At 41.2% G+C, this 24555-nt stretch overlaps 1 protein-coding gene and 1 long non-coding RNA gene across 8 annotated transcripts in view; one reads left to right on the top strand and one right to left on the bottom strand.

Moving 5' to 3' along the window:
• The window catches only part of LOC140424995 (uncharacterized), a 351986-nt gene extending 348194 nt beyond the window's left edge, over positions 1 to 3792 (bottom strand). The window contains exons 1-2 of the long non-coding RNA XR_011947740.1: positions 3614 to 3792; positions 674 to 730 (exon numbers count right to left, since the gene is read on the bottom strand). This is a non-coding gene — a long non-coding RNA (uncharacterized lncRNA). The remainder of the gene's footprint in view (positions 1 to 673; positions 731 to 3613) is intronic.
• The window catches only part of LOC140424993 (DNA-binding protein SATB1-like), a 220936-nt gene that overhangs the window by 10504 nt on the left and 185877 nt on the right, over positions 1 to 24555 (top strand). For 2 of the 7 annotated variants that reach the window (XM_072508750.1, XM_072508751.1), the window contains exons 2-5: positions 4660 to 4797; positions 6194 to 6370; positions 7431 to 7557; positions 7930 to 8053. In XM_072508750.1, coding sequence (XP_072364851.1) covers positions 4728 to 4797; positions 6194 to 6370; positions 7431 to 7557; positions 7930 to 8053 — 498 coding nt within the window. In that variant the 5' untranslated portion in view covers positions 4660 to 4727. Of the gene's footprint in view, positions 1 to 3575; positions 3712 to 4560; positions 4798 to 6193; positions 6371 to 7430; positions 7558 to 7929; positions 8054 to 24555 lie in introns of those variants that run through there. The other 5 variants (XM_072508749.1, XM_072508747.1, XM_072508748.1 and 2 more) reach the window with 5 other exon arrangements.

The following is a 24555-nucleotide window of genomic DNA, read 5'->3' on the forward strand; positions in this document are numbered from 1 at the left end:
TTCAAGGAAAGCCAAGTATAATTCTACCTCTCTGTTATCCTCTAGTATTGTACTGGCACAACAAAATTCCACTAATAAGATGACATGGAGTTGTTGCTTATTCTGTCTAAATATGCTCATGTGCAATCATTTGGTATTCTTTGGTCTTACTAAGAAAGAGTGAAAACCTACGCCTTATTTACTTCTTAAGTTAATCATTTAAATTCAGTTAAAGTCCACATTAATAAACAGATGTGCATTATGGGTGAGCTTCAGATTAAACACATAATGCTATGTGTAAGTCTACAACTGAGTGTAAGACTAAGTGGTTACCGTCCAAACGTAATGAGACTTTCCAGAATGTTAAGGGTTAAGGTTTGCATTTAGCTGATGCCCATACTGCAAGCTGGATGCTCTGTTAGATCAGGCCTGAGGCATGTCATGTTTATGTGTAATTATTTCCTGTCTCCACTAAATGGTGTTTTGTCTCTTTGTAAATACCTACTTTTCTGTCTGTCAGGTGTAATGACTCCCTCTCTATCGCATGCCTACATAGGTTAAGGTGGTCAACGGGTGCCAATTTTCTCCATGTGTTACTTTTTGTTTGCAATGAAACATATCCTAATTTATGTCCCAAAAGTAGCCCCCTAAGGCACTGAAGATTATCAATTGCACGAACACAAGGGTTACTTACGTTTTATGAAATCCCATGGCTACTGAGTGTACTCCTTGGCACTGTTTTATTCTATGTCTGTTGAAATAAATGGATGCACAAAAATCTTATTTTAAAGCAGATAAAAAAAACATTGTTGAGATTTTCAAAAACTTAAGTGGAATAGTGCTGAATACTGTCATTAATAAACCACAAATGGAATGTTGAATGTAAGTCCATACTAATTCTATATGATACTTCACCTAAATAACTCACTCATTTACTTCATTGTTCATGGTTATAAGATCTGGAATATTATAATTTATGGAATAATTTTTTATGCATTCAGTTATACCACCTGTGTGACTCTGGATCTCAGTTTCTATGGTAATAGCAAGTTATCCAAATCTACAGACAGGTATAAAAAGCAGAAGCAACTTCTAAGAAATGTTCCTTTTGACAGGTGCGAAGTGAAGAGGGAAAGTTGCATTTGATGGATTTTACCATCCATCTGCTTAAGGAACAGACATCAGCCATCCACATATCATTGTTATACATATATGGTAATAAACCTTGTCACAGTGCTTTTTGGAATCCAATAAAGGAAGAGTTCTTATCAGTGGTACTTCTTGCTATGGTTTGAGGAACATAGAAAAAGTTTGTTGTGAATTTGTTTCAACAAGGTTTAGTTATATGAATGAATCCAAGACATTACAGTTTATTTTATCATTTATTTATTTAAAACAGAACAAATATTATTTTTAAATAAGATAAAAGAAAAATCTGCAGATGCTGCATACTCAAAACAAATACAAAAATTACTCATCAGGCCAGTTAGCATCTGTGGAGAGAATAGATGAGTGAAATGAAGAGTCAACACCTGTTAACTCATCAGTTCTCAAGACAGACATTGCCTGACCTGCTGAGTATTTCTGGCATTTTCTATTTTGGGAACATCACTAATTATACGCTGCTGAATTATTATTTAAATGTCCTTACTGTATTTATATTCAATTTTTCAGAAACTCCCAAAATATTGGAGCACATTACAAGGGATGCTTCACAACATTGTCTCCTCCAGCAGTACAGATCATATATTATACACATAAATACACTTTGTACCATATGGTCTCTTTCTGCTTCGTTCATCTACTAATGTGAGTCCAAGGAATAACAGATTTGCTGCATATATGTTATGGTCAAAGGAATTAGGAAAATTATGCCCCATAACTCAATTTGTAGTAGTAACACATTTGGCTGATGTTGGCATTCAAATGTTGATTTCTCATTCACCTTTTCAGTTTTTTTGATTCACATTTACATTAACTTTAACCATAGTGGAATTTTGCAGATATTTTCTCATAGATCCGTACCTTCTAAAAACTGTTTTTACAAAAGTTGGTTCCAATACAGCTAACATGGGGAAACAAATATAAAACGAAATGAACTTACAATCTAATTACAGGGTACAGCCTAAATGACTGAGTTTGAACAACAGCTTCAACTTAAACATGCCGGCCTCGCTGGCCTCTGCCAGTTTTAACTCAATGTATTATTGTGTGGCAGCAGTGTCCCATTCTAGGATAGGATGGGAGATAAACGGGCAGCATGGACTCAAACGCAAACAAAAAGAAAACAACATTCGTCAGCTATTCACAGATCATTGGCAAAATTAGTGAGAAGTCCACGGTCCAAACCACAATTTCTTGCCGACTTAAAGAGGCAGAGGAGCGTGTGGCAGAGCACAGGTGAACAGTTCATTGAAAAAGAAAAGCCCGAAAAAATATTAGCCAATGTGACTTTCTGAAAACTACATGTTAAACCCCCGCACCTGCACGCATACATAATCAGAGAGGCACGCAAATATAAACACGTGTACACCTTTTTATGTATGCGTATCTTGCATCTTCCTTCATGCATATTAGCGCTCATTATGCGTATGTTTAGGTCTGTGTCCGTCTGCAGGTGCGAGTGTGTGTGTGTGTGTAAACCATCCATCTGGCCGCCTCCCACAGAACAAATGCTATCATGCTCTTAGGCATGAAATCATTTCCAGTAGCTTTTGACTATCTGCTGTATTTGTTGCTGGTGTTTCGGTCAAGACTGTCTCCTCATACTAACCCCCTCCCCTCTCGATAGCGCTGTGTGTTTTATTTTAACTTACACACACTCTCACTCACTGACAGTGCCGATGGCATGCAGCAGTGACGAGTTGAAAAGCTCCTCCTGTTTGTTGTTGATCACTGCCTTCCCCCCCACACCCTCCCTCTCCAGCCCTGAGGCTGAGCCAGTGCTATAATTATTTGATCATGTGGTATTATTATCTGTAATAAATGCAGAGCCGTCTTACAGTAATCAAGCTGATTAAAAATTCTTGCGCGCCAGCCGGAAATTGTCCTCCCTCCCCCACCCCGGGGTTTTTTTTTCATTATTTTTCTTCAACAAATTGCTCTGACAGTTACAAGGAGTGATGCAATCGAAAGGCAGCCCAAATCAGGCAGAGCCCGGGTGGACTGTCGCTGCCTAAAAAAAAAAACCCGACATGTTTTGGAAGGGTTATTTTCTCAGCACTGAGAGGAGGAAGGGAAGAGAAGAGGAGTGATGAGTCTCAAAGCAACTAATAATTTAATGTGAAGCCGCTCGGCTCCGTCCTGACTGAGGAAGAGACAGAGAGACACACTCTCAGGGACAGCCGCCACCGCCACTAAAAACACCACAGCTTTCACTGGACTTTAAAACAGCAACAACAACAAAAAGTCCACCACTTTTTGGGGTTGAAAACAACATATATCACGTTTTGTGTCCCAAGTTCCTGCTTTTTTAAAAACCATATTAGCTGTCTTCTCCCCCCCCCCCCCCCGCCAACCTCCCTCAACTAGATTCTCCCCCCCCCCTCAATCCGAAGAAGATCATTTTAAAAAAAAACAAATTCCAAAAGAGAAGAAATAATATCTCGAAGCTATATGTTGTCCAGAAACCAACCGGTCCGGCTGTTAGTTTTCACGAAGAGTCCGAAGTGAAGAGTTGCTATTTTTCTTATGCCTTGGAAGTTTGCCTTTTAGCTCCGCGCAGAGAAGTGGGTGAGTTGGTTGCGGTCGGAATTGTATTTCTTGTAGTTTTTTCAGAAAAAGATGCCACACGATAACGACAGCGTTTTTGTGTGTGTGGTGTGTGTGTGTGTGTGTGTACCCATACCGCTTTGGTTAGTTTGTTTCTTTGTCTTTTTTTTCTAAAATACATGTAAACGTGAAATCCTGGAGTGGAATTTCTAAAATGCATGGAACTGGTAGCGCAGGAAAAAGTTGTAAAGTAGGTGGTGAGGACGAAACCGTGCGTTATTTGCTTCAAAATAAATACTAGGCAGCAGGTTACCATTGTGGCGCTGGGATGAGAATGCCTCATTTTGGTACTGATCTGATGTCACTGTAGTCAATGAAAAGTGGAATTTGCTGTAGTTCACGGAAACATGCAATGATATAAGCCCGAAATGCTGCAGTGGGCATCTTATCATTTGGTTGTATCATAAATAATCATCTTTTACCAAGTCAAAATTGGAACACTTCGAGATGTGACCATTCATTTTGTGATGTACACAGGCCTGAAGTCTGAACTCTGGACCTCAAATTTGGGAATGTTCTATCATTTGAGGATGTATGCACCCTAAAATGACAACATTTTCACTGTAGTAGTCTTAATTCTGGATAATGAAGTTGTCCTCACATTTTGACATCCTGTTCTGAAGGATTTGGATCTTGTGTCTTTCTGAAAAGCTACATCGACATGCTGTGCTTTACAGGTTTCGAGACCTTAATTTTTAAATAAAGAAAGGCTGGTCTTAGAAAATCTGGACATTCCACATTAATCCTCTATATTTGTTGTTGAGTCTGACCTCAGTAATATCTTGAAGTGGTTTTCTTTAAACTTGGTAGGTGATCTCTGAGAATTGGTGGTGAGCATGGAAAAACCCTGTGAAACAGTGCAAGTGAAGGAGAATTCAGAAAAAAACAACAATGTCATTGATCCTAAAGGTACCCCGGCTAAGATCCCCCGCTTGGACCAGAATGGGAGTCTCTCCATCCGCAACAGACTGGGTAGCATGGGTGCCAAAGTGACTGGAGTCTCACTCAAACACACGGGCCAGCTGGTGAAAATCGGTTATAATAAAGGTACCAGTGTGTGCAACCTGCTTTCACTAATATAGAAATAAAAATAGGAATCTAGGTGTTTTGACATTCCCGTGGTAACGCAAAGTTGACTGCAAAGCAAATTTCCTTCAGACCACAGTTTAAATGTATAAGCCAGGATATTTATGAAAATAAAATAGTTTGAAGGCAGCAGAATTTATTGTTCAAACTGCCATAACATTTATCAAACAATCATTTATTTTTTCTCTGTTTACAGACAACAAGGAATGTATTATTTATGAAATGAATGGACACAGCAGCCTGTATTGTTAGATCTTTATCTATTAGAACTGGAAAAAGGCACTTCAGCAAATTCCTTGGCCTCTACTTTTGATTACCTTATTTATTGATTGTTAGCCAAGTGCATATATGTATAAAGCAAGCCAGGTTAAAAGCACCAAAAATATAATTTATTACAGTTTTCAAACAGAGTGTATTAGCATTTACCATCAAGAACTGGAGCAGAATCAAACAGACTTATGATCCCTGCAAAGTTATAAGTGCCATAAATTCCTGAATAGAAGATTTCAGCTGTCTCTGGCATTATGTGATATTTGCAGACTGTGATGCCAGTACAGTTTTAGACAAGGATTCTATACACTTGATTACTTCTTGCAGCAGATGTGTTGTTTACATAGACTCATAAACCTAATGCGAAAGCTTCATGCTGCCTTTCATATCTACATCATTGAGTATTTTTAGAACTGATTGGTGACCATCACTTACTGCTTTAATACTAGAAGGTTATAAAGTTGCTGGCCCTGGAAATATAGGCAAGTATTAGTAATAAGAAGCAGCCAGTGAAGTGAAAGATCATGAAAAGAAGGAAGGTGATGACAGTTTGGGGAAAAGATGGTAGGAACTTAATGACGTCATATTTAGTCAGTATCCTAAGAGCTGTATAAACAGTTTTTAGAACTACCAGACCAATTATGTTGGGAAAGAAAAGTGGGACTATCTTATAAAGATTACAATGATGAATCATAATCCATCACTGTAAAGACAGAACATAATTTTGTGTCATGCATGATTTTAACAGATATGAATTACTTCCCGATTAAAACATTGCAGTTACTAATCATTCTGTGAAGTTAAACAGGTGACCAAACCCATTAGTGAGTTTAAGGGATGTTTATATTTTACTTAATAAAATTTAACTTGTGGATTCTTTGGAAATCCAGTCTCGTCCAATTGCTCATACAAGTGATCCATATATATGTTTGTTTTAACATATTGTTTTATTGCTTTCTAAAAGCAACCACATTTATTGTGATTTATAGCTTACAGTAGGTACTAATAAATCTTATTAGAATGATAGTTGCACCTCCTACATAATGTACAGTATAAAAATATGTAAGTCATTTCTTATTCTTTGTAGGAAATATGCTCCCTGTTTTCTGTGTGGTGGAACACTTCGAAAGTCCGATTGAGTATGAAAGTAAAGAAGAACATGCAGAATTTGTTCTGGTACGGAAGGATATGCTGTTTAATCAACTAGTTGAGATGGCACTGCTTTCTCTTGGATATTCCCACAGTTCTGCTGCTCAAGCTAAAGGTACATCATTTCATATTTACATCCTGATCTAGAATAAAAGTTACATTTTACTTTCCCCATTAAAAGATATGTTTAATATGCTGTGTTCAAAAGTTATGCCAAGGATTTAAAAAATCAGTTTACATTCCCAACTCAAAAGAGGAAAAATGCAAAAATGTAGAATCCCGTGCCAAAAATTCAAGAAAGTACTATCACAGGTAGTGACAGGAATGAGGCATCTTAGCATAGTGATAACAATTTTCAGCAATGAAGAAAACTACTACAATTTTCTATGTGCACTACATATCAGCAATGAAATTAGAGGACATTGTTTCTTTAATAATTTGATACTGTAGTAAAAAACAATGGATTTTTAATATAGAACTCTGAATTTTAAATTATTCATTTCATGTAGCAATAAATACTCTTTTTGATTTGGACATTAAGTTTTGGTGTAAGTAGAGTATTTATTTGTATGTACTGTGTACGCTTTATTTTACTGCATATTAACGGAACCATTTTGTTGACACTAAATATACTTAAAATACATAAGCCAAAATGTTTTGCTTTTTATGGGAAGAGAATCATTTTATATTTAGGCTATCTTTTGATGATCTAAACAGGGAAAATAGAGAATGATTTCAAATACTTTCTTGACCATCACTTCATTATTAACGATTTGTGGCTCAAGCAAATTTTTATAATATTGAAACATTTAACAAAGCATTTGAAATACTTTTACATTAGTTATTTTTTCTAATTTAGGTTTCTTTGAATCTTGAATCTATTTGATTTGAGTACACTGCAAAGGTTACATTTCTAGTAATGACACTTGTTAAGCATGTTTAAGTCAATTAATGATGAGGAGTAAGGAGACCAAAGCTCTTTTTTCAATTCATTATTGTAAATTTGTTCTTTTATTACACTTTTGTACACATAAAAATTGAGGAAATCTGGAATAATGTTAAAACAGAGCAAAATAATCAATAAATGAAATTTATTGGCTGTTTGAAAGTATTAGCATCTTGTTGGCGAATAAACAGTTGATGTTTCTCACTCTACCTAATGCTGACTGTCACAGGCCTGATCCAGGTTGGGAAGTGGAATCCAGTCCCTCTCTCATATGTGACAGATGCACCGGATGCCACAGTAGCAGACATGCTGCAGGATGTGTATCATGTGGTCACACTGAAAATTCAGTTACACAGGTTAGTCACAACATGCAAGTCCCTGGGCCTCAACAATTGCATGGCATCATTACTGTTTCATCTCTGTCTTTAGCTCCCACATTTCTAAATGCCTGAATTATTTTACCAAACGCATTGGAGCAAGAAGGTAGAAGTAACAAGAAATAATAGTCGCCACATGCAGCTGATGTATAATTCATGCATCAATACAGCAGATGTGTTGTATAAAGTAATTAACTAATCAGAACAATCAGGAGACTGAGAGCAATCTCTAGATGCATCTGCTTGATGTGCCAAATGAAATCTGTCTATCTTGAAGGAATGTTGCACCAGGAACCAGTTCTGAAATGTCCTATTTTTTCCCCCCTTTATATGATATATTTTACCATGCAGTTGCCCAAAACTGGAAGACTTGCCACCTGAACAGTGGACACACACAACCGTCAGAAATGCTCTGAAGGAACTACTGAAAGAAATGAACCAGAGCACACTGGCAAAAGAATGCCCCCTCTCCCAGGTATTTAATAGGGCTTTACTAAAGTAGTTTAGAAAGAGGAATAATGAATAAAACCTGAACATCTTTAAATCTTTTGAGTACTACAGCATTACTTTGTATTAAAATTAAAAGTATATGATTATGTTTGTTATTTTTTTTTCAAAAATCTTACAAGTGGTTTGAGGTTTTGCATTTCTCCGATTGTCATTTGTAACCATTGCAACTTTGTGGAAGATCATCTGGATTAGTCATGGTTTGAAATTTATATTCCTCCCTACTGTACATTGTAAGGAATTTCCCTATCATCAGCTACAGACTCATTCCTGGGAAACCAACAGTAATGATGTCCCAAATTAGAGTAACAATCACTACAAGTGTAGTTTGGTGCTGGATTACACCAGAAAATAACTAGAAACCTAGAAATGTTCCTACTTATTTGAAAAATTCCATACAATGTACATTTCTTTATCAAAGGCTGGATACTAGGAAGTGAACTAAGCACTGCCAACTAATCTTTGTGGTTCAACTAACATTTATAAGCCTGAAGTTTTCACTTGATGTCTGCTGAACAGTTCAATTGATTTATCACTGAGTATCTTCTTCTTCGTTATTCATTAACTTGAATGTACTCAAAACCGACTTGCAATTGTACAAGTCTTTCATTACTAGAGGTGTTAATATTGGATACAATGTTTTCATTACAATGGAATGATATGTTCTGCTGAAAGATGTCATTTGATGTTACAGTAGCAAAAATTCTTGTCAGTGATGTGCTTTTGATTCCAAGGAGAGACAGATAAGGCCAAGGTCTTCATGCAAATTAAATGATTTCAAAAGACATTGAATAGTTTTGGATCCACATCCATTTGATTATATAAAGCCTAGAAGCCTTACCAAATTAGTCATGGGTCTGCACATTCTCCCCGTGTCTGTGTGGGTTTCCTCCAGGTGCTCCGGTTTCCTCCCACAAGTCCTGAAAGACGTGCTTGTTTGGTTAGTTGGACATTCTGAATTCTCCCTCAGTGTACCCGAACACTTTGGGACTTTCACAGTAACTTCATTGCAGTGTTAATGCAAGCCTACTTGTGACAATAATAAAGATTATTATAACAGCGGTTATTATTATTCTGCTAGAAAGAAATTCACCACCGAGAGAAGGGTTTAATACATTTATTTGGTAGTTCATCCCACAGTACAATTTATTTAACTAAATTTGCCAATCAATTATAAGAAATTCCAATATTTGATTCATGTAAAAAATTGAAGAACTTATACTATGTAGGATGGGTTTGAAGAATGACATAGGGGTAGAGATTGGGCATACATTTTAAGGGTGTAAAAGAGGCACAAAATACATTCATTTAGTAATGAGGCAAATTATGTGCCTAATCTGCACATTCTTTGGTCCCACTTAAAAATTAATGGGACCTGTGAATGTCTGAACTTGACCAGCAAGTTTTGCCTCAAAACCCGAAGATTAATTTCCTTCAATGCTCAGACGTTTTGGTTTTGCAGCACCGAATCTGAGCAAGAAAATAATTTATAATTTGAATATGTAAATTCTGAGAGGATATTGCAAGCAAAAGAAGTTATGTGAATATTAAAATGATAAAACTTTTTGTTTATGTGGGAGTTTCTGTAAGCTTTAAATTGAAATACTGGTGAATGTTTGTGAATTAGTAGCTGTAGCCAAGCAACACTAGATATTAACAGACTTTTAAAATATGCTGTTTAAATTATTTTAATATATTATGCTTAGGCAGCTTTTATATCAATGTGGGTGGAGTGCTTGCACTGCCGATTCAGGATGTGCAGGTCTTGCATTGCCAATGGCAAACCTAAAGTATAGGTAGCACTTCCGCAAAGGCTGAAGCCCAAGGATAAAAATCCTATGGAATCAGCTGGTTTAAATGGAGTTGTCACTCTGCAGGAACTGGTGTCACAGGCACCACACTGACACCAATATAAATTCAGCCTCAGTTTAAGTTGCTTGTTTCTGGATCAGAATGTTCTAGCTTTGAGCCCTGCACCAATAAACAGCCCTGAAAGTATAACTGATGCTCTTGCTCTAGTTTAGTACTGAAGGAATCCTGCATTATTGAAGCTGCAGTTCTCATAACTGAGTTTAAACCAGGATCCCATCTGTCTGTTCAGGAGGCTGTTAAAAGTACCATGGCATTGTTCAGAGAACAGCATTATTCGGCAAAGAGTTCATCCTGCATTCTGGTCAACATTCCTCTGCAACCAATATCAAAAGAAATGAAACAGATTAACAAGTCATTTATTTCATCGCAGTTATAGGATATTAAGAACATAACGAATAGGAGTAGGCCACTTGCCCCCTGAGCTTGTTCTGCCATTCAGTAAGATCATGGTTGATCTGACTGTGTGGCCTTAATTTTACTTTCCTGCCAGCCTCTCACCCCCACCCCTCCATAGATTTTGACTCCTTTATTGCTGAGGCAGAATGGATGTTGTGTTTGTCTACATGACAACGGTTACTGCACTCCAGAAAAAGAAAAAGCAATTCATTTTGTGAAGCACTTTGAAATGTTTTATTGTGATAAAACCCTATGTGAAAGCAAGTTCTTGTTTATTTAACCAACCTATCTTCTCACCATTGTCTTCTGAAACTACTTTCAACTGCCTAGCCAGTATTGTATTGTGTGCTTCCTATTCCCTTTTTCCAAACTCGTATATATTTGTGAACATGAACAAGCAGGTAAGTTTTTAAATTTGTTTGTTACATGTATTTCTAAAGTAGACTTACTAGGATAAAGCTTGGCTTGCTTGATTCCTCTTTTGGCTTTTCCCATGTTACATGGGGTTGCCACAATGCAGCTTGATCACCCTTCATATCAAACATTTTATTTTGGATTTGGCGGGTGGTTTTACAGCTGGATGCCTCTTGTCGCTAACCCTCCCCATTTATTGGATAAAGCTTGGCATGCAGTTGGAAAGGTTGCTTGATTCCCTTTTGTCTTGCCAGCCTCCTTCTTTAAGTCATTGCAGTATGTAGCAGCAATGAGGCCAGTGTGGACAGAAGGTTAAAACTCATATGTGCCATAGACGGTTGCTGGTCAGGTCAATTGAAATTACAGGTGGAAAGAGTTAAAACATTCCTTGTAGGTGTGGGTCAGATGTAATCCGCTGGGAGATTCAATTTTCTTTCTAATTTGTTTCCAGTGGCAGGTCCCCAATCCTTTATGATTTCACCATTGTATTGTTGAACTGGCAGTGTTAGTTCAGTAAGGATCTAATCTGACTGGCGAAAAGCAATCTGCAATTCCCTTGAGGAGGTAATCTCACACCACCAGTGCAGTATCAAGCCTGCATTGCAAAACTTTCAGAGGATATGTTGAACAACTTGTACCTTAGTTTAAATGTTTATAAAAGTGAAATTTCCCCTTATGGTTCTCGGACAATTTAAATTTCCAACATTTGGGAAACAGCCATGCCAATGTATCCCGCTATGTGTTGAGTTCTTTCTTGAACAGGACAGTTAAAGTTCCAGCCAAGAAGGAGCCAAGCAATGTAAACATTGTTCTGCCTAGTTAGAACCTGGTCTAAGACTATTTACAGTGTAAATACTTGTTAAAGGACTGTTTTACTGACAGGACAATACTGTTTTTGAACATGCACTTACCTGAAGAATAGTTCTACACCCAAATAAACAAATTATAAGCGATTTATTATAATGCCATAAAACGGTTGACTGTGGACCTATGAAGAAATCATATATATTGAAATTAATTAGTGAGACCAAATGTGCATGCATTTGAAAAACATAAATTCTTTAGAATTTTTAGACCAACAGTACAAAAGAAATAGATTGCTGAAGTCTGTGGGCTTAATGCAAGATCAACAGAGGTTCATCGAATAGATCTTCACTGTACAAGGTTTGGCACTAGACTCCCAAAAGCCCGCAAAGTAGTCAATGATATCACGCATGTTACGTGACTGTTCTTAAAGAGACATTTCGCACAACAATAATAATCCACAAATATAACATCCCTCCTCCTTTACTTCGAAGATCCAAACCACCAATAACTAGTATTTTAACATAGTCAGTAACATCTATATACAAGTGCAGGCATCATATTATTACATGGTAATACTACAGTCAATAAGATAGACGACCAGTTGGGTGTCTATTTATCACTGGTTGCACTGATTTGACATTCTCGACCATAGAAGTACTTTCAGGTTCTCCATTAGATGTCTCTACCCTGGAAGACATTACAGACTCTGTTTCCAAGGGAAGATTAGTAGTAGCAGGTACTTCTGATGCAATCTCTTCTTCTGTAGATGAGCGAGACGTTGCACAGTCAGATGGAATGGAGACCGTTGCCTCTTGAGGTAGTTCTGGCACTGGTACACAAATGCAATAATTAATCCACGAGGCATCTTCACAAGAGTTTGTCTGTTGTCTGGGCTGTGTAGGATATTGGACCAGTCTGAGCGAATACCTTCGCAGGGATCCACTTCTCACTCGTTCTGTAGCTGCGGGCTAACACTTGTTCTCCTTGTTGAAATGAGCATTTCCATGAGATACCTCCTCATCTCAAGATCTGTGACTGTTGGTTTCGCTTTATTGTGTCATATGTCTCAAGACATATCAAAGAGTAAATCTTCAGCTTTGTTTTCATCAAAAGCAAAACTGGTTTGCGTACTGTGGTATTTTGTTATAGAATTTACAGTGCAGAAGGAGGCCATTCGGCCCATCAAGTCTGCACAGGCACCTGAAAAGGGCACCCTTCCCAAGCTCAGGCTTCCAACCTATCCCCATAACCCAGTAACCGACCCAACCTTTGGACACCAAAGGTTGTACTGTGGGAGGAAATCGGAGCACCGGGAGGCAACCCACGCAGACACGAGGAGAAAGTGCAAACTCTACGCAGACAGTCACCAGAGGCCGGAATTGAACCTATGACCCTGGAACTGTGAAGCAGCAGTGTTAACCACTGTACCACCGTACCGCCCACTGAAACCCATGCAGACACGAGGAGAATTTGCATATTCCACACGGACAGTGACCTGGGAACGGGATTCGAACCTGGGTCCTCAGCGCTGTAAGCAGCAGTTCTAACCACTATGCCACTTGCCGCCCTTACCACCGATGTTGCACAAAACGTATTCATACAACAATGAAGTGAACCTTGCTCCTTAGAAGCTTGCCGCTCCAACGCCAGGACGCGATTCTCCGGCGACCAGAGAATCGGCGTGAATCGTGCCCGCGCGGTCGCCGCTGAAATAGGCCCACGCAGCGATTCTCCTGGTACCACCCGGCGGGAGCTCGGACCTGCGGCTGGGATGAACGTCCTGGTGGGAAGGCGGGGAGATCTGACTGGGGGGGCCCTCCACCAGGTCCAGGCCCGCGATCGTGGGCTTCCGATCGGCGGGCGGCCGCGATCTGGATGGGGCCTACCTCCTTCCACGCGGCCCGCTGTAAGGACCTTGTTGAACATGTTGCTCCGTGCCGGCGCGGAGACGGCAAACATGCGAATGCGAGGTCCGTGCCGGCCATACAGGGCCACCTTTCAGCGCCAGAGCAGCGCGCAGCACTCTGGCGCCGTGCTAGCCCTGTAAAGACTGGTGCATTGCTGGCCAGGAGGCCCGTTGACGCCGGCGTACACCACTCCGGTGTTTTCCTGCTATCTTCTCATTTAGTACCTTTCCAGTACCTTCCCCATCACAGGACGATTTCTGGAATGTCTTTTGGCTTGAGCTGCAGTCACTGGAACAATCTCAATCTGCGAACAGTAAAAAATATTATCATGACTAGGTGGTATTTGACCAGCTTGTAAAGGTAAGTGTGATAATGCATCCGAATTGGCATGACTTTCGGATTGACGGTATTTGATCTCGTAGGAGAGTGCAGATAATTCTAATGACCATATAGCCTAAAAATAGCTGTTAAGAGCCTGTGGTCCATCAGCAATGTGAAGTGATGACCATACACGTATTAGTGGAATTTTCAAACACCAAATACCAAACTCGGTGCTTCCTTCTCCAACTGAATGTGGTTGGATCCTGTACTTGGTAATGTAGGAGATGCAAAAGCTTTTGGTCTTTCTTCCCCTAAGGTTGTATACGTGACACCGTACGGTGAAGCATCACAGGCAAGGTGTAATGATAACTTTGGGTTGAAATGTACCAACACTTCTGAGTTTTTCAGAGCTTCTTTGCCGATTGATATGCTTTTTCACATTCCGGTATCCATTGCCATGCCTGTTTTGTTGCACAACAACGTATGTAACGGTTTCAGTGGGGTTGCTAAGTTCTGGATGAATTTTCCATAGTAGTTGATTAACCCTAGGAATGACCTAAGCTGAGTGTCATTCGTTGGTCGTGGAACCTCCAAAATAGTTTTCATTTTTTTAGGTGCTTTATGGAGACCCTTAGTATCAATTTCATGTGCAGAATATTTTACAGAGGTCTGGATGGAATTATTTATCTTTCCTGACACACGACCCATGTATTTTGAAGTTGTTTTAGTGTAGCTTCCAAGTGTTGCAAGTGTTCTTGATCACTTGTGTAGGTTATCAATATATCATCTAGGTAAGTCTACCCCGGTAAACCACTAAGAATCTGGCCCATTGAGCATTGAAATATAGCTGGTGCTGACTTTATTCCAAAAGGCAATCTCTTGTAACGGAATAGGCCTTTGAAATGAAATTAAATGAAAATCGCTTATTGTCACAAGTAGGCTTCAATGAAGTTACTGTGAAAAGCCCCGAGTCACCACATTCCGTTGCCTGTTCGGGGAGGCTGGTACGGGAATTGAACCGTGCTGCTAGCCTGCTTGGTCTGCTTTAAAAGCCAGCGATTTAGCCAGTGTGCTAAACCAGCCCCTGTGAGTGATGGTGAGCAGGTGTTGAGGTTCAGCTGCCACATTAATTTGCTTAAAGACTCCTGTTTCCACAAATCTCAGTAGTTCAGATTCTACCTTCAGACATATTGCATAGGGTACTGCCTTGAGACATTTCGGCTGTCTATTTTCCTTTAATCATCAGGGGCACCTGTACACCTTTCATGGACCCCAGCTTGTGTTCAAAAGCACTGCCGTATTTTTCCATTATGGTCTATAAATCCGTTGTCGAATCAAGTAAGCTGTTGACAGTGCTCCAATTCAATCCTTCCATTCAAGAGTGGCCAAAGAGAGCTGGAACACTTCCTTGTACCACATGGAGTAGTAACTCTGTGGTTTGTCCATTTAGTTCAACCTTGACTGTGGTATAACCTCTCAGTGGCACTATCTCTTCAGTATAGGTCCTCAAGATCACATCAGCTGGTTTCAAAGGCAGATATTACGTTTCCACGCATGAGCAGATCGGTGGCAGAGTGGTTAGCAGTGCTGCATCAAAGTGCCAGAGACCCGGGTTCAGGTCACTGTGTGCACATGCTCCCTGTGTCTGCGTGGGTTTTCTCTTGGGTGCTCTGGTTTCCTCCTACAGTCTAAAGATGTGCAGGTTAGGTGGATTGGCCATGCTAAATTGCCTCTTAGTGTCCAAAGATGAGGTGGGGTTACGGGGATAGGGTGGGGGATTGGGCCGGGTGGGGTGCTCTCTCAGAGGGTTGGTTCAGACTCGACGGGCTGAATGGACTCTATGAAATAACTTCAGGAATTAGGGAGACGGTAGCCCCCATATTGACCTCCATCTTAATGGGTTGTCAATTCAGTTTTGACACTACACAAACAGTGTGACTCACCCTGGACTGAGAGCAGTTAGCTTCAATTCTTCATTAGAATGAATTGCTTTAGGGTGGCACAGTGGTTAGCACTGGGGCTATGGCGCTGAGAACCCGGGTTCGAATCTCAGCCCTGGGTCACTTTTGCACATTCTACAGTTTGCACATTCTTCCCATGTTTGTGCAGGTTTCACCCCCACAACCCAAAGATGTGCTGGTTAGGTGGATTGGCCATGCTAAATTTCCCCTTCATTGGGAAAAAAATAATTGGGTACTCTAAATTTGTATTTAAAAAAAGAATGAATTTTTTAGTTTAATTGTAGTTGTTCTTTTCTTTCGCATTGTGAATTTTCTTTGTTGAATTTGTTTTATTTCTACTTTGAACATGTTCAGTATGTTCCTTTAAGCGTTCTTCTTTGGAGAAGTTATTTTGCTCCAGTAAGCTCATGCTGTGTGTTCAGTTCTGCCACAATTTTTACATTGGCTATCCTTGCCACAGCAGTCAGCCTGTGAATGGCCTGTTTGTAAACAGCGATGACACGCCGGTTGCTGGGTAGGTATCTTCTGTGCAACAGCCAATTTATAGATCCTCATACTTGCGCTGAGCTGAGCATTCTCCTCCGCTGCAAGGTCAGCAATTTCTAACACAGTCTTCAGACAAACCACACGGCAAATGATCTCTAATTGTGTCATCTAACGAGTCGCCAAATTTGGAAAACTCTAAGTCACTCAAAGGTTGCAACAAACCACTCAATATCTTCCACTTCTAACTGATTCCTTCGATTAACTCAAACCTTCTCCGCAATAATCAGTGGCTTTGGTAAATAATGATCTTCTGATATTTTAACCAATTCTTGATCTGTCTTAACCCCAGGTTTCTCAGGCTGAACTAAGTTTTGTAGCAAATTAAAAGTTTTGCTTCCAATTAGGAATGCAGGAACCTTAGGCCACAATTTAACAAAAAAAGAGTCCTTTCTGGGCGGGAATCGAGGGCGGTTCCCAGCGCTTCGAACGCCACTTTTTTTTTTCCGTCCCCCAGTAGGAATGCCCGCCCAAGGCCACACTTCGACGATCGGAGCTACTTAGTGCAGGAAGCGATCTGAGGGCCATTTTCAAATGGCGCCCTAATCTCCCAACGCGACCCTTGGGCCCTGCTAACTCCCTAACACCTGTTGGGGGGGGTCCTCGAGCCCTTACACACCCTGGGCCCAACCCCACGGCGGAAATGCCAGGTTGGCACCTTGGCACTGCCAAGACCACCCGGGGCCCTCAGATTGCCTGGGAGACCCCACCCACTACCCGGCAGATGCCATTCAGCCTGGTTCCCGTTTGTGGGACCTGTACTAAACAGCTGGGTTCTCCTCAGCGAGGCCGTTAGATGCCAGGTGGCCGGTCAATCTGGGGCCAGCACGGTTAAGTGGGTTCTTAAACTCACTTAACTGTGCAAGACTAGGTACCGCCCATTGTGGACAGGATCCAGATCTAACCAGAGCTCATGAGGCCTAACAGCCGTCAGGAATTCTGGGGAAGGATACTGATGTGTTATGTACTCTGGGATAACACAGGCTGCAACTGGATGCAGCTTTAACCAAAACACCCTCCAGACCTTAAAGTTAGTTCAATCTGATTTATTGAACCAGTAGAACAGTTCTCTATGAGTTCGACTCTCTGCTAACCTAAGTGTGGTTACTCTGTCTGACTGAACCAGACTAGCTCTTAGCCACGTGCTGGAGGTTTAATACTGTACATACACCCTGACTCACTCTAGATGTTCATCAGTGGAAAGAGGCGGAGTGTGAGTGCCTCATGCCTTTTATAGTGAGATACCACCCCTGAGTGTCCTGCCAGCTCATTGGTCATGTCCTGGTCTCTGTGTTCATTAGCTGCCTGTCTGTCTATCATTATCTGCATGTCTGCATATCATGACAAATGCCAGCAGTGTCCCCTCCTGATTCTGGAGGGACGCAGCTGGTAAATCGCGTCCTTATCTCTTCCGAAATTTTATTGGCTAGAATATAATAATGGAACCTCTCTGAAAATGAATTCTAGTTCTCTGAGTCTTTGTCAAAATAGCCCATCTGCTCAAAGATTCCCGCCATTTTTCATGGTATCGGAAAGCTCGTCCCCCTTTGCTTAATTTAGTGGTCCAGTTCAAGATAGATTGCCAATTTGTAATAGCTTTAACTTAAATGCAAGTTATGATAATCTTTTGTTCTCGGCCCTGTTCTACCTCCATGTTTTACTTTACTGTACGTGGTGAGCCCTGCAGCCTGACTCCTCAGATTGCCGGTTTTAAATTGGTATGGGCCCTTCCTTGGAATTTTTGTCCCAAAACCCTACCGGTTCCGATGATTTCAGTGATTTCTGACCTTCTGCTGATCAATTCACCTGTTGAAGCTATTGATCTGTTAAAGCTGCTGCACTCCAATGTTTTTTTTTCCTTCTTGTAAGAGATATTTTTTCTTTCTGCTGATCCGTTCCGTTCCTCGTCACAATCGCAAATTTTCTTTTTGTAAACTGTTGTATATATCTTTTGACTAACGGAGCAAAAGAAATAGATTGCTGAAGCGCTTGGGTTTAATGCAAGATCAACAGAAGTTTACTGAATTGATCTTCACTGTACAATGTTTGGCAATAGACTCCCAAAAGCCCACAAAATAGCGAAGATGTCATGCAGGTCTTGTGATTCCATTCTTAAAGGGACATTGCACACAAACTCAATTGCCCGCACGTATAAGAAAATGATATTCAGGCTGAATTGAAGCAGGTCAATTACATTTAACTATGTTTTATTCAGCAAAGTATTTCCTTTATGGATAAGGAACATTGATTTGATAATCGTGAAATTTAAAAATTAGTGTCTGTAATTTCCTTCAAACATAAGCAACAGGCTGCTATACTGAATATTTGGGTAATGATGTTATTGAGCATAAATATTTCTGAATTTTATTTGTAAAAAAATTAAATGTACTTCGAGTAGTTAGATTAAAAAATCTTGTGGATTTTGTTGAATTTAGTTTTATTCTTCCATGGGATGCGGGTGTCACAGGCTAGACCACCATTTATTGCACATCCCTAATTTTCCTTGAAAAGGTGGTTGTGAGTAGCCTTCTTGATCAGCTGCAGTCCATTTGTTGCAGGAACATGCGGTTAGGAAGAGAATTTTGAAATTTTGACCCAGCGACGGTGAAGGAATGGTGATATGGTTCCAAGTCCGGATGGTGGGTGACTTCGAGGGGAACATGCAAGTGAGGGTGTTCCTTTTATCTGCTGACCAGGTCACCTGATAAAGGAGCTGTGCTCCGAAAGCTAGTGATTTGAAACAAGCCTGATGGACTTTGACCTGGTGTTGTAAGACTTCTTACTGTGTCCTACCACCGAGGTATTGGCCGTCACCCCCCCCCCCCCCCCCCCCCCCCCCCCCCACCCCCCACCGGCATCCCCTTCCATCTCCCCCACTCACCACCCTGGAGGTGTCGCCGGCACTCACCCCACCCCCTCAATGTCCAATTCCCTTCCCCACCACACACAAATGAACCCCACCCCAGAAGGCTCCCATCCCTGGCACTGCCCCAGCACAGTTCAGCTTTGGCACTGTCAGGCTGGCACTGTGCCTACTTGGCAGTGCCAACCTGTGCGAGGAATATCCCTCTCCCTTCCAGGGGATTCTTCTTACCTCTGCGTCCCCGGAGGGCTCCATTCGACTGAATCTCGTTTGCCCAAACATGCTGTAAACCTCGTCGACGTGATATGAATATTTAGCATGGGAAATCATGTGGAGGGGGACCCAGTTAATGATACTCAAATACATTAAAACCTATTTAAATGAGGTCCATACCCTGTGGGAGTGTGACCTTCATGACATCACCAGCGAGGGGCGGGTAATATCGGGAAACGCGATTCTCTCTGGATTTCCCGCCTGCGTCACGGCTAGTGCAGACTCAAAATCACCCCCAATATCTTTGATTTTGAAAAGGACTTACCTAGCAACTTATAGCATTCGTAATTCTGCATCTGTTTTGTGATCTCACATGAATATCAGAATACTGTTTTTTCCTTTACCCTTTGGTTTTATTCTTGCAAGGTACATGAGACAGTTAATCTAGTCAGTTGGCCATTTATTATTAGTCTTATCTTCCTCCAAAAAGCTTAAATCTGGGAAGAAGCTAAAAAATCCTTTCTGTTCTTAAATGTTAATACGCCACAGTTATCTCCAGCAAAAGCTGTCTAAACCATTCAGATCTTCTATTGACTTTAAAGTACAAGGAAAGGGATTGGGGTTTACTTCATGTCTGTAGGAAAAAAAATACACAAGAAACCAACTCTCTGTTTGTCATTAATATTTCACATTCATTTGAACATCATTATCTATATTTTAATATCCTCTATTTTAGAAGGGTGATGGTAACAGAATATCGGAGTAGTTCATTAAAAAAATCCTGAGTCACTCAATTACTATATATCAATAATTAACCTCTTCATACAGATTTTGAATCTAAAGGAACTTAAATAATCGTTCTGTTTACTCTGTAATGATTAAGTGAAAATATGAAAAAACATCCAGTTTACTAATAATCAATTAGTAAACTTTGTAAATTTGAGGAGCTGCTGTACCAATTCTTTGTCCGAATCAACATATTGATATTAGTACTCTTTTAGCCTCTTTTTGTTGTTGCCATGGATTTTAACACATTTGGCCCATAATATTGTTTAGTCTAGAGGAATCCTAGGACAGAACATGCCAAGTCAATGTTATTACAGTATACAAAACACACAAACTGAAGCAATAAGGTTCACTAAAGTTTTGACTCAATTTTACACGAAACAGAGTTCAGTAAGGATTACCATATTTTTAATGTAATGATTGAATAGACATACTTCAAGTGAGCTGCAGTTTAGTCTTTGGAAAAGATTTAGCAGATGCATTACCATGTGTGTGCCATGGATTTAGAAACCGATACTTGACCCACAGAGCAATCTTGCAGGCAGTGCAGAGGTGGATGGCTGCAGAGCCCCTACACGTAAAAGAAATAATGGTTGTGTTCCATTTACCCGTAATCATATGAGGTCTCATAACTTAAATTCTTTTCAGACTCATTTGTTACATTAATGTGATTACATAAAAAGATATTCTGAATCTATGGCCACCTACGAGGAACTAAATATTTTCACAAAGATTTATTACTTTTACAAGATTTCTGTTCCCTTTTTTAATTTATACACTCATGGGATGTGGATATCACTGGCAAGGCCAGCATTTTTTGCTCTTCCCCTGTTATCCTTGAGAGATTAGTGGTTCTTGAACCTCTACAGTCCAAGTGATGAGTGTGCACTCATGGTGCTGGTAGACAGGGAGTTCCAGGATTTTGACTCCGCAATGATGAATGAACAGTGATATATTTCCAAGTCTTTGTGCGACCTAAGGGACGATCCTCCCTGCGATTGGCAAAGGACAGTCCCCGACGAGCGACCACCCCTTCTTCCTGCCCTTAGACATTGATTTAAGAAATCAGGCTGCCCACTCCTGCCTGTCTGCCCACTCCAAATGATTCATAGTATGGGCAACCTATTATTAGAGTAAATTAGCTTGATAACTAGCCTAACTGACCCATGATTAGTCATTTAAATATATCGGGTGGGCTGCCGATTGTGGCACCATCCCACCCCACCCCCCGTGCTTTGTGAGAGCGCTCGCGTAGATGAGAAGCTGGTGAGGTGGGCATCCACGGATCTTATTTTACATGCGCTCATGGCAAACAGATTTGCCAGGGGCACATAAGTCAGCCATGTGGTCATTCGGAGTTCAGCCAGCAGTGACGCTGTTGAACCACTCTTGGTGGTCGGCACTAAAGTTCTCCAACCAGACACGTCCTGCACCCTTGCTTTTTCCAAGTAGGGTTCAACATTGACGAGTAACGTTCATCAATTGAGGAATATAAAAATGAAAGACTCACATTTATATAGTGTCTTTCATGACCTCAAGATGTCTCCAAGTACTTTATGGACAGTTAAATACTTTTGGATGAGTAGTCACTGTTGTAATGTATGAAATATGGCAAATAATGTGTTCACATCAATGTTCCATAAACAACAATGTGATAATGGCCAGATGATTTTTTGTTGTGATGTTGAGTGAGGAATGAATATTGGCCAGAACACCAGGGATATCTCTACTGAAAGTCTTCTAAATAGAATTGTGGACTGGTCAGGGAATAGCAAGGACCTTGATTTAATGTCTCACCAGAAAGCTGAGAGAGAAAGGGAGATGGGTAATCTGGGTAATGAACCAGGCCAGGTGTTGGATTTGGAGGTAGGAGAGCACTTTGGGGACAGTGACCACAATTCGGTGACGTTTACGTTAATGATGGAAAGGGATAAGTATACACCGCAGGGCAAGAGTTATAGCTGGGGGAAGGGCAATTATGATGCCATTAGACGTGACTTGGGGGGGATAAGGTGGAGAAGTAGGCTGCAAGTGTTGGGCACACTGGATAAGTGGGGCTTGTTCAAGGATCAGCTACTGCGTGTTCTTGATAAGTATGTACCGGTCAGACAGGGAGGAAGGCGTCGAGCGAGGGAACCGTGGTTTACCAAGGAAGTGGAATCTCTTGTTAAGAGGAAGAAGGAGGCCTATGTGAAGATGAGGTGTGAAGTTTCGGTTGGGGCGATGGATAGTTACAAGGTAGCGAGGAAGGATCTAAAGAGAGAGCTAAGACGAGCAAGGAGGGGACATGAGAAGTATTTGGCAGGAAGGATCAAGGAAAACCCAAAAGCTTTCTATAGGTATGTCAGGAATAAGCGAATGACTAGGGAAAGAGTAGGACCAGTCAAGGACAGGGATGGGAAATTGTGTGTGGAGTCTGAAGAGATAGGCGAGATACTAAATGAATATTTTTCGTCAGTATTCACTCAGGAAAAAGATAATGTTGTGGAGGAGAATGCTGAGCCCCAGGCTAATAGAATAAATGGCATTGAGGTATGTAGGGAAGAGGTGTTGGCAATTCTGGACAGGCTGAAAATAGATAAGTCCCCGGGACCTGATGGGATTTATCCTAGGATTCTCTGGGAGGCCAGGGAAGAGATTGCTGGACCTTTGGCTTTGATTTTTATGTCATCATTGGCTACAGGAATAGTGCCAGAGGACTGGAGGACAGCAAATGTGGTCCCTTTGTTCAAAAAGGGGAGCAGAGACAACCCCGGCAACTATAGACCGGTGAGCCTCACGTGTGTAGTAGGTAAAGTCTTGGAGGGGATTATAAGAGACAAGATTTATAATCATCTAGATAGGAATAATATGATCAGGGATAGTCAGCATGGCTTTGTGAAGGGTAGGTCATGCCTCACAAACCTTATCGAGTTCTTTGAGAAGGTGACTGAACAGGTAGATGAGGGTAGAGCAGTTGATGTGTATATGGATTTCAGCAAAGCGTTTGATAAGGTTCCCCACGGTAGGCTATTGCAGAAAATACAGAGGCTGGGGATTGAGGGTGATTTAGAGATGTGGATCAGAAATTGGCTAGCTGAAAGAAGACACAGGGTGGTGGTTGATGGGAAATGTTCAGAATGGAGTTCTGTCACAAGTGGAGTACCACAAGGATCTGTTCTGGGGCCATTGCTGTTTGGCATTTTTATCAATGACCTAGAGGAAGGCGCAGAAGGGTGGGTGAGTAAATTTGAAAATGACACTAAAGTCGGTGGTGTTGTCGACAGTGTGGAAGGATGTAGCAGGTTACGGAGGGATATGGATAGGCTGCAGAGCTGGGCTGAGAGGTGGCAAATGGAGTTTAATGTAGAGAGGTGTGAGGTGATTCACTTTGTAAGGAATAACAGGAATGTGGAATATTTGGCTAATGGTAGAGTTCTTGAAGGTGTGGATGAGCAGAGGGATCTAGGTGTCCATGTACATGGATCCCTGGGGGTTGCCGCCCAGGTTGATAGGGTTGTGAAGAGGGCCTATGGAGTGTTGGCCTTTATTGGTAGAGGGATTGAGTTCCGGAGTCGGGAGGTCGTGTTGCAGCTGTACGGAACTCTGGTACGGCCGCATTTGGAGTATTGCGTACAGTTCTGGTCACCGCATTGCAGGAGGGACGTGGAGGCTTTGGAGCGGGTGCAGAGGAGTTGTACCAGGATGTTGCCTGGTATGGAGGGAAAATCTTATGAGGAAAGGCTGATGGACTTGAGGTTGTTTTCGTTGGAGAGAAGAAGGTTAAGAGGAGACTTAATAGAGGCATACAAAATGATCAGGGGGTTGGATAGGGTGGACAGTGAGAGCCTTCTCCCGCGGATGGAAATGGCTGGCACGAGGGGACATAACTTTAAACTGAGGGGTAATAGATATAGGACAGAGGTCAGAGGTAGGTTCTTTACGCAAAGAGTAGTGAGGCCGTGGAATGCCCTACCTGCTACAGTAGTGAACTCGCCAACATTGAGGGCATTTAAAAGTTTATTGGATAGACATATGGATGATAATGGCATAGTGTCGGTTAGATGGCTTTTGTTTCGGTGCAACATCGTGGGCCGAAGGGCCTGTACTGCGCTGTATTGTTCTATGTTCTATGGGAATCGCAAGGAGGTTCTGGTTCTGGATCGTTTGGTCACTGGCAAAGGAATGTGTGTTCGGCAGTTGGAAAGAACACAGAGCCAAAGACTGAAAGGGCAACGGATTGTAGATTGGGCAAACCCATTGCTGCGGTTTTAGTTTTTGCTCGAACCCACCAGACTGTTTAAAGAGGTTGGAGGAGGGAGTCTCTAGGCATACTGTGCCATCGGGACTGTCGTGACTCAAGTGAGTGAGTGTTCATAAATGTTGATGTAAACTGTGTCTGCGGACT

The sequence above is a fragment of the Scyliorhinus torazame genome, chromosome 6 (assembly GCF_047496885.1).
Source record: "Scyliorhinus torazame isolate Kashiwa2021f chromosome 6, sScyTor2.1, whole genome shotgun sequence".
In the NCBI taxonomy this organism is placed as follows: domain Eukaryota; kingdom Metazoa; phylum Chordata; class Chondrichthyes; order Carcharhiniformes; family Scyliorhinidae; genus Scyliorhinus; species Scyliorhinus torazame.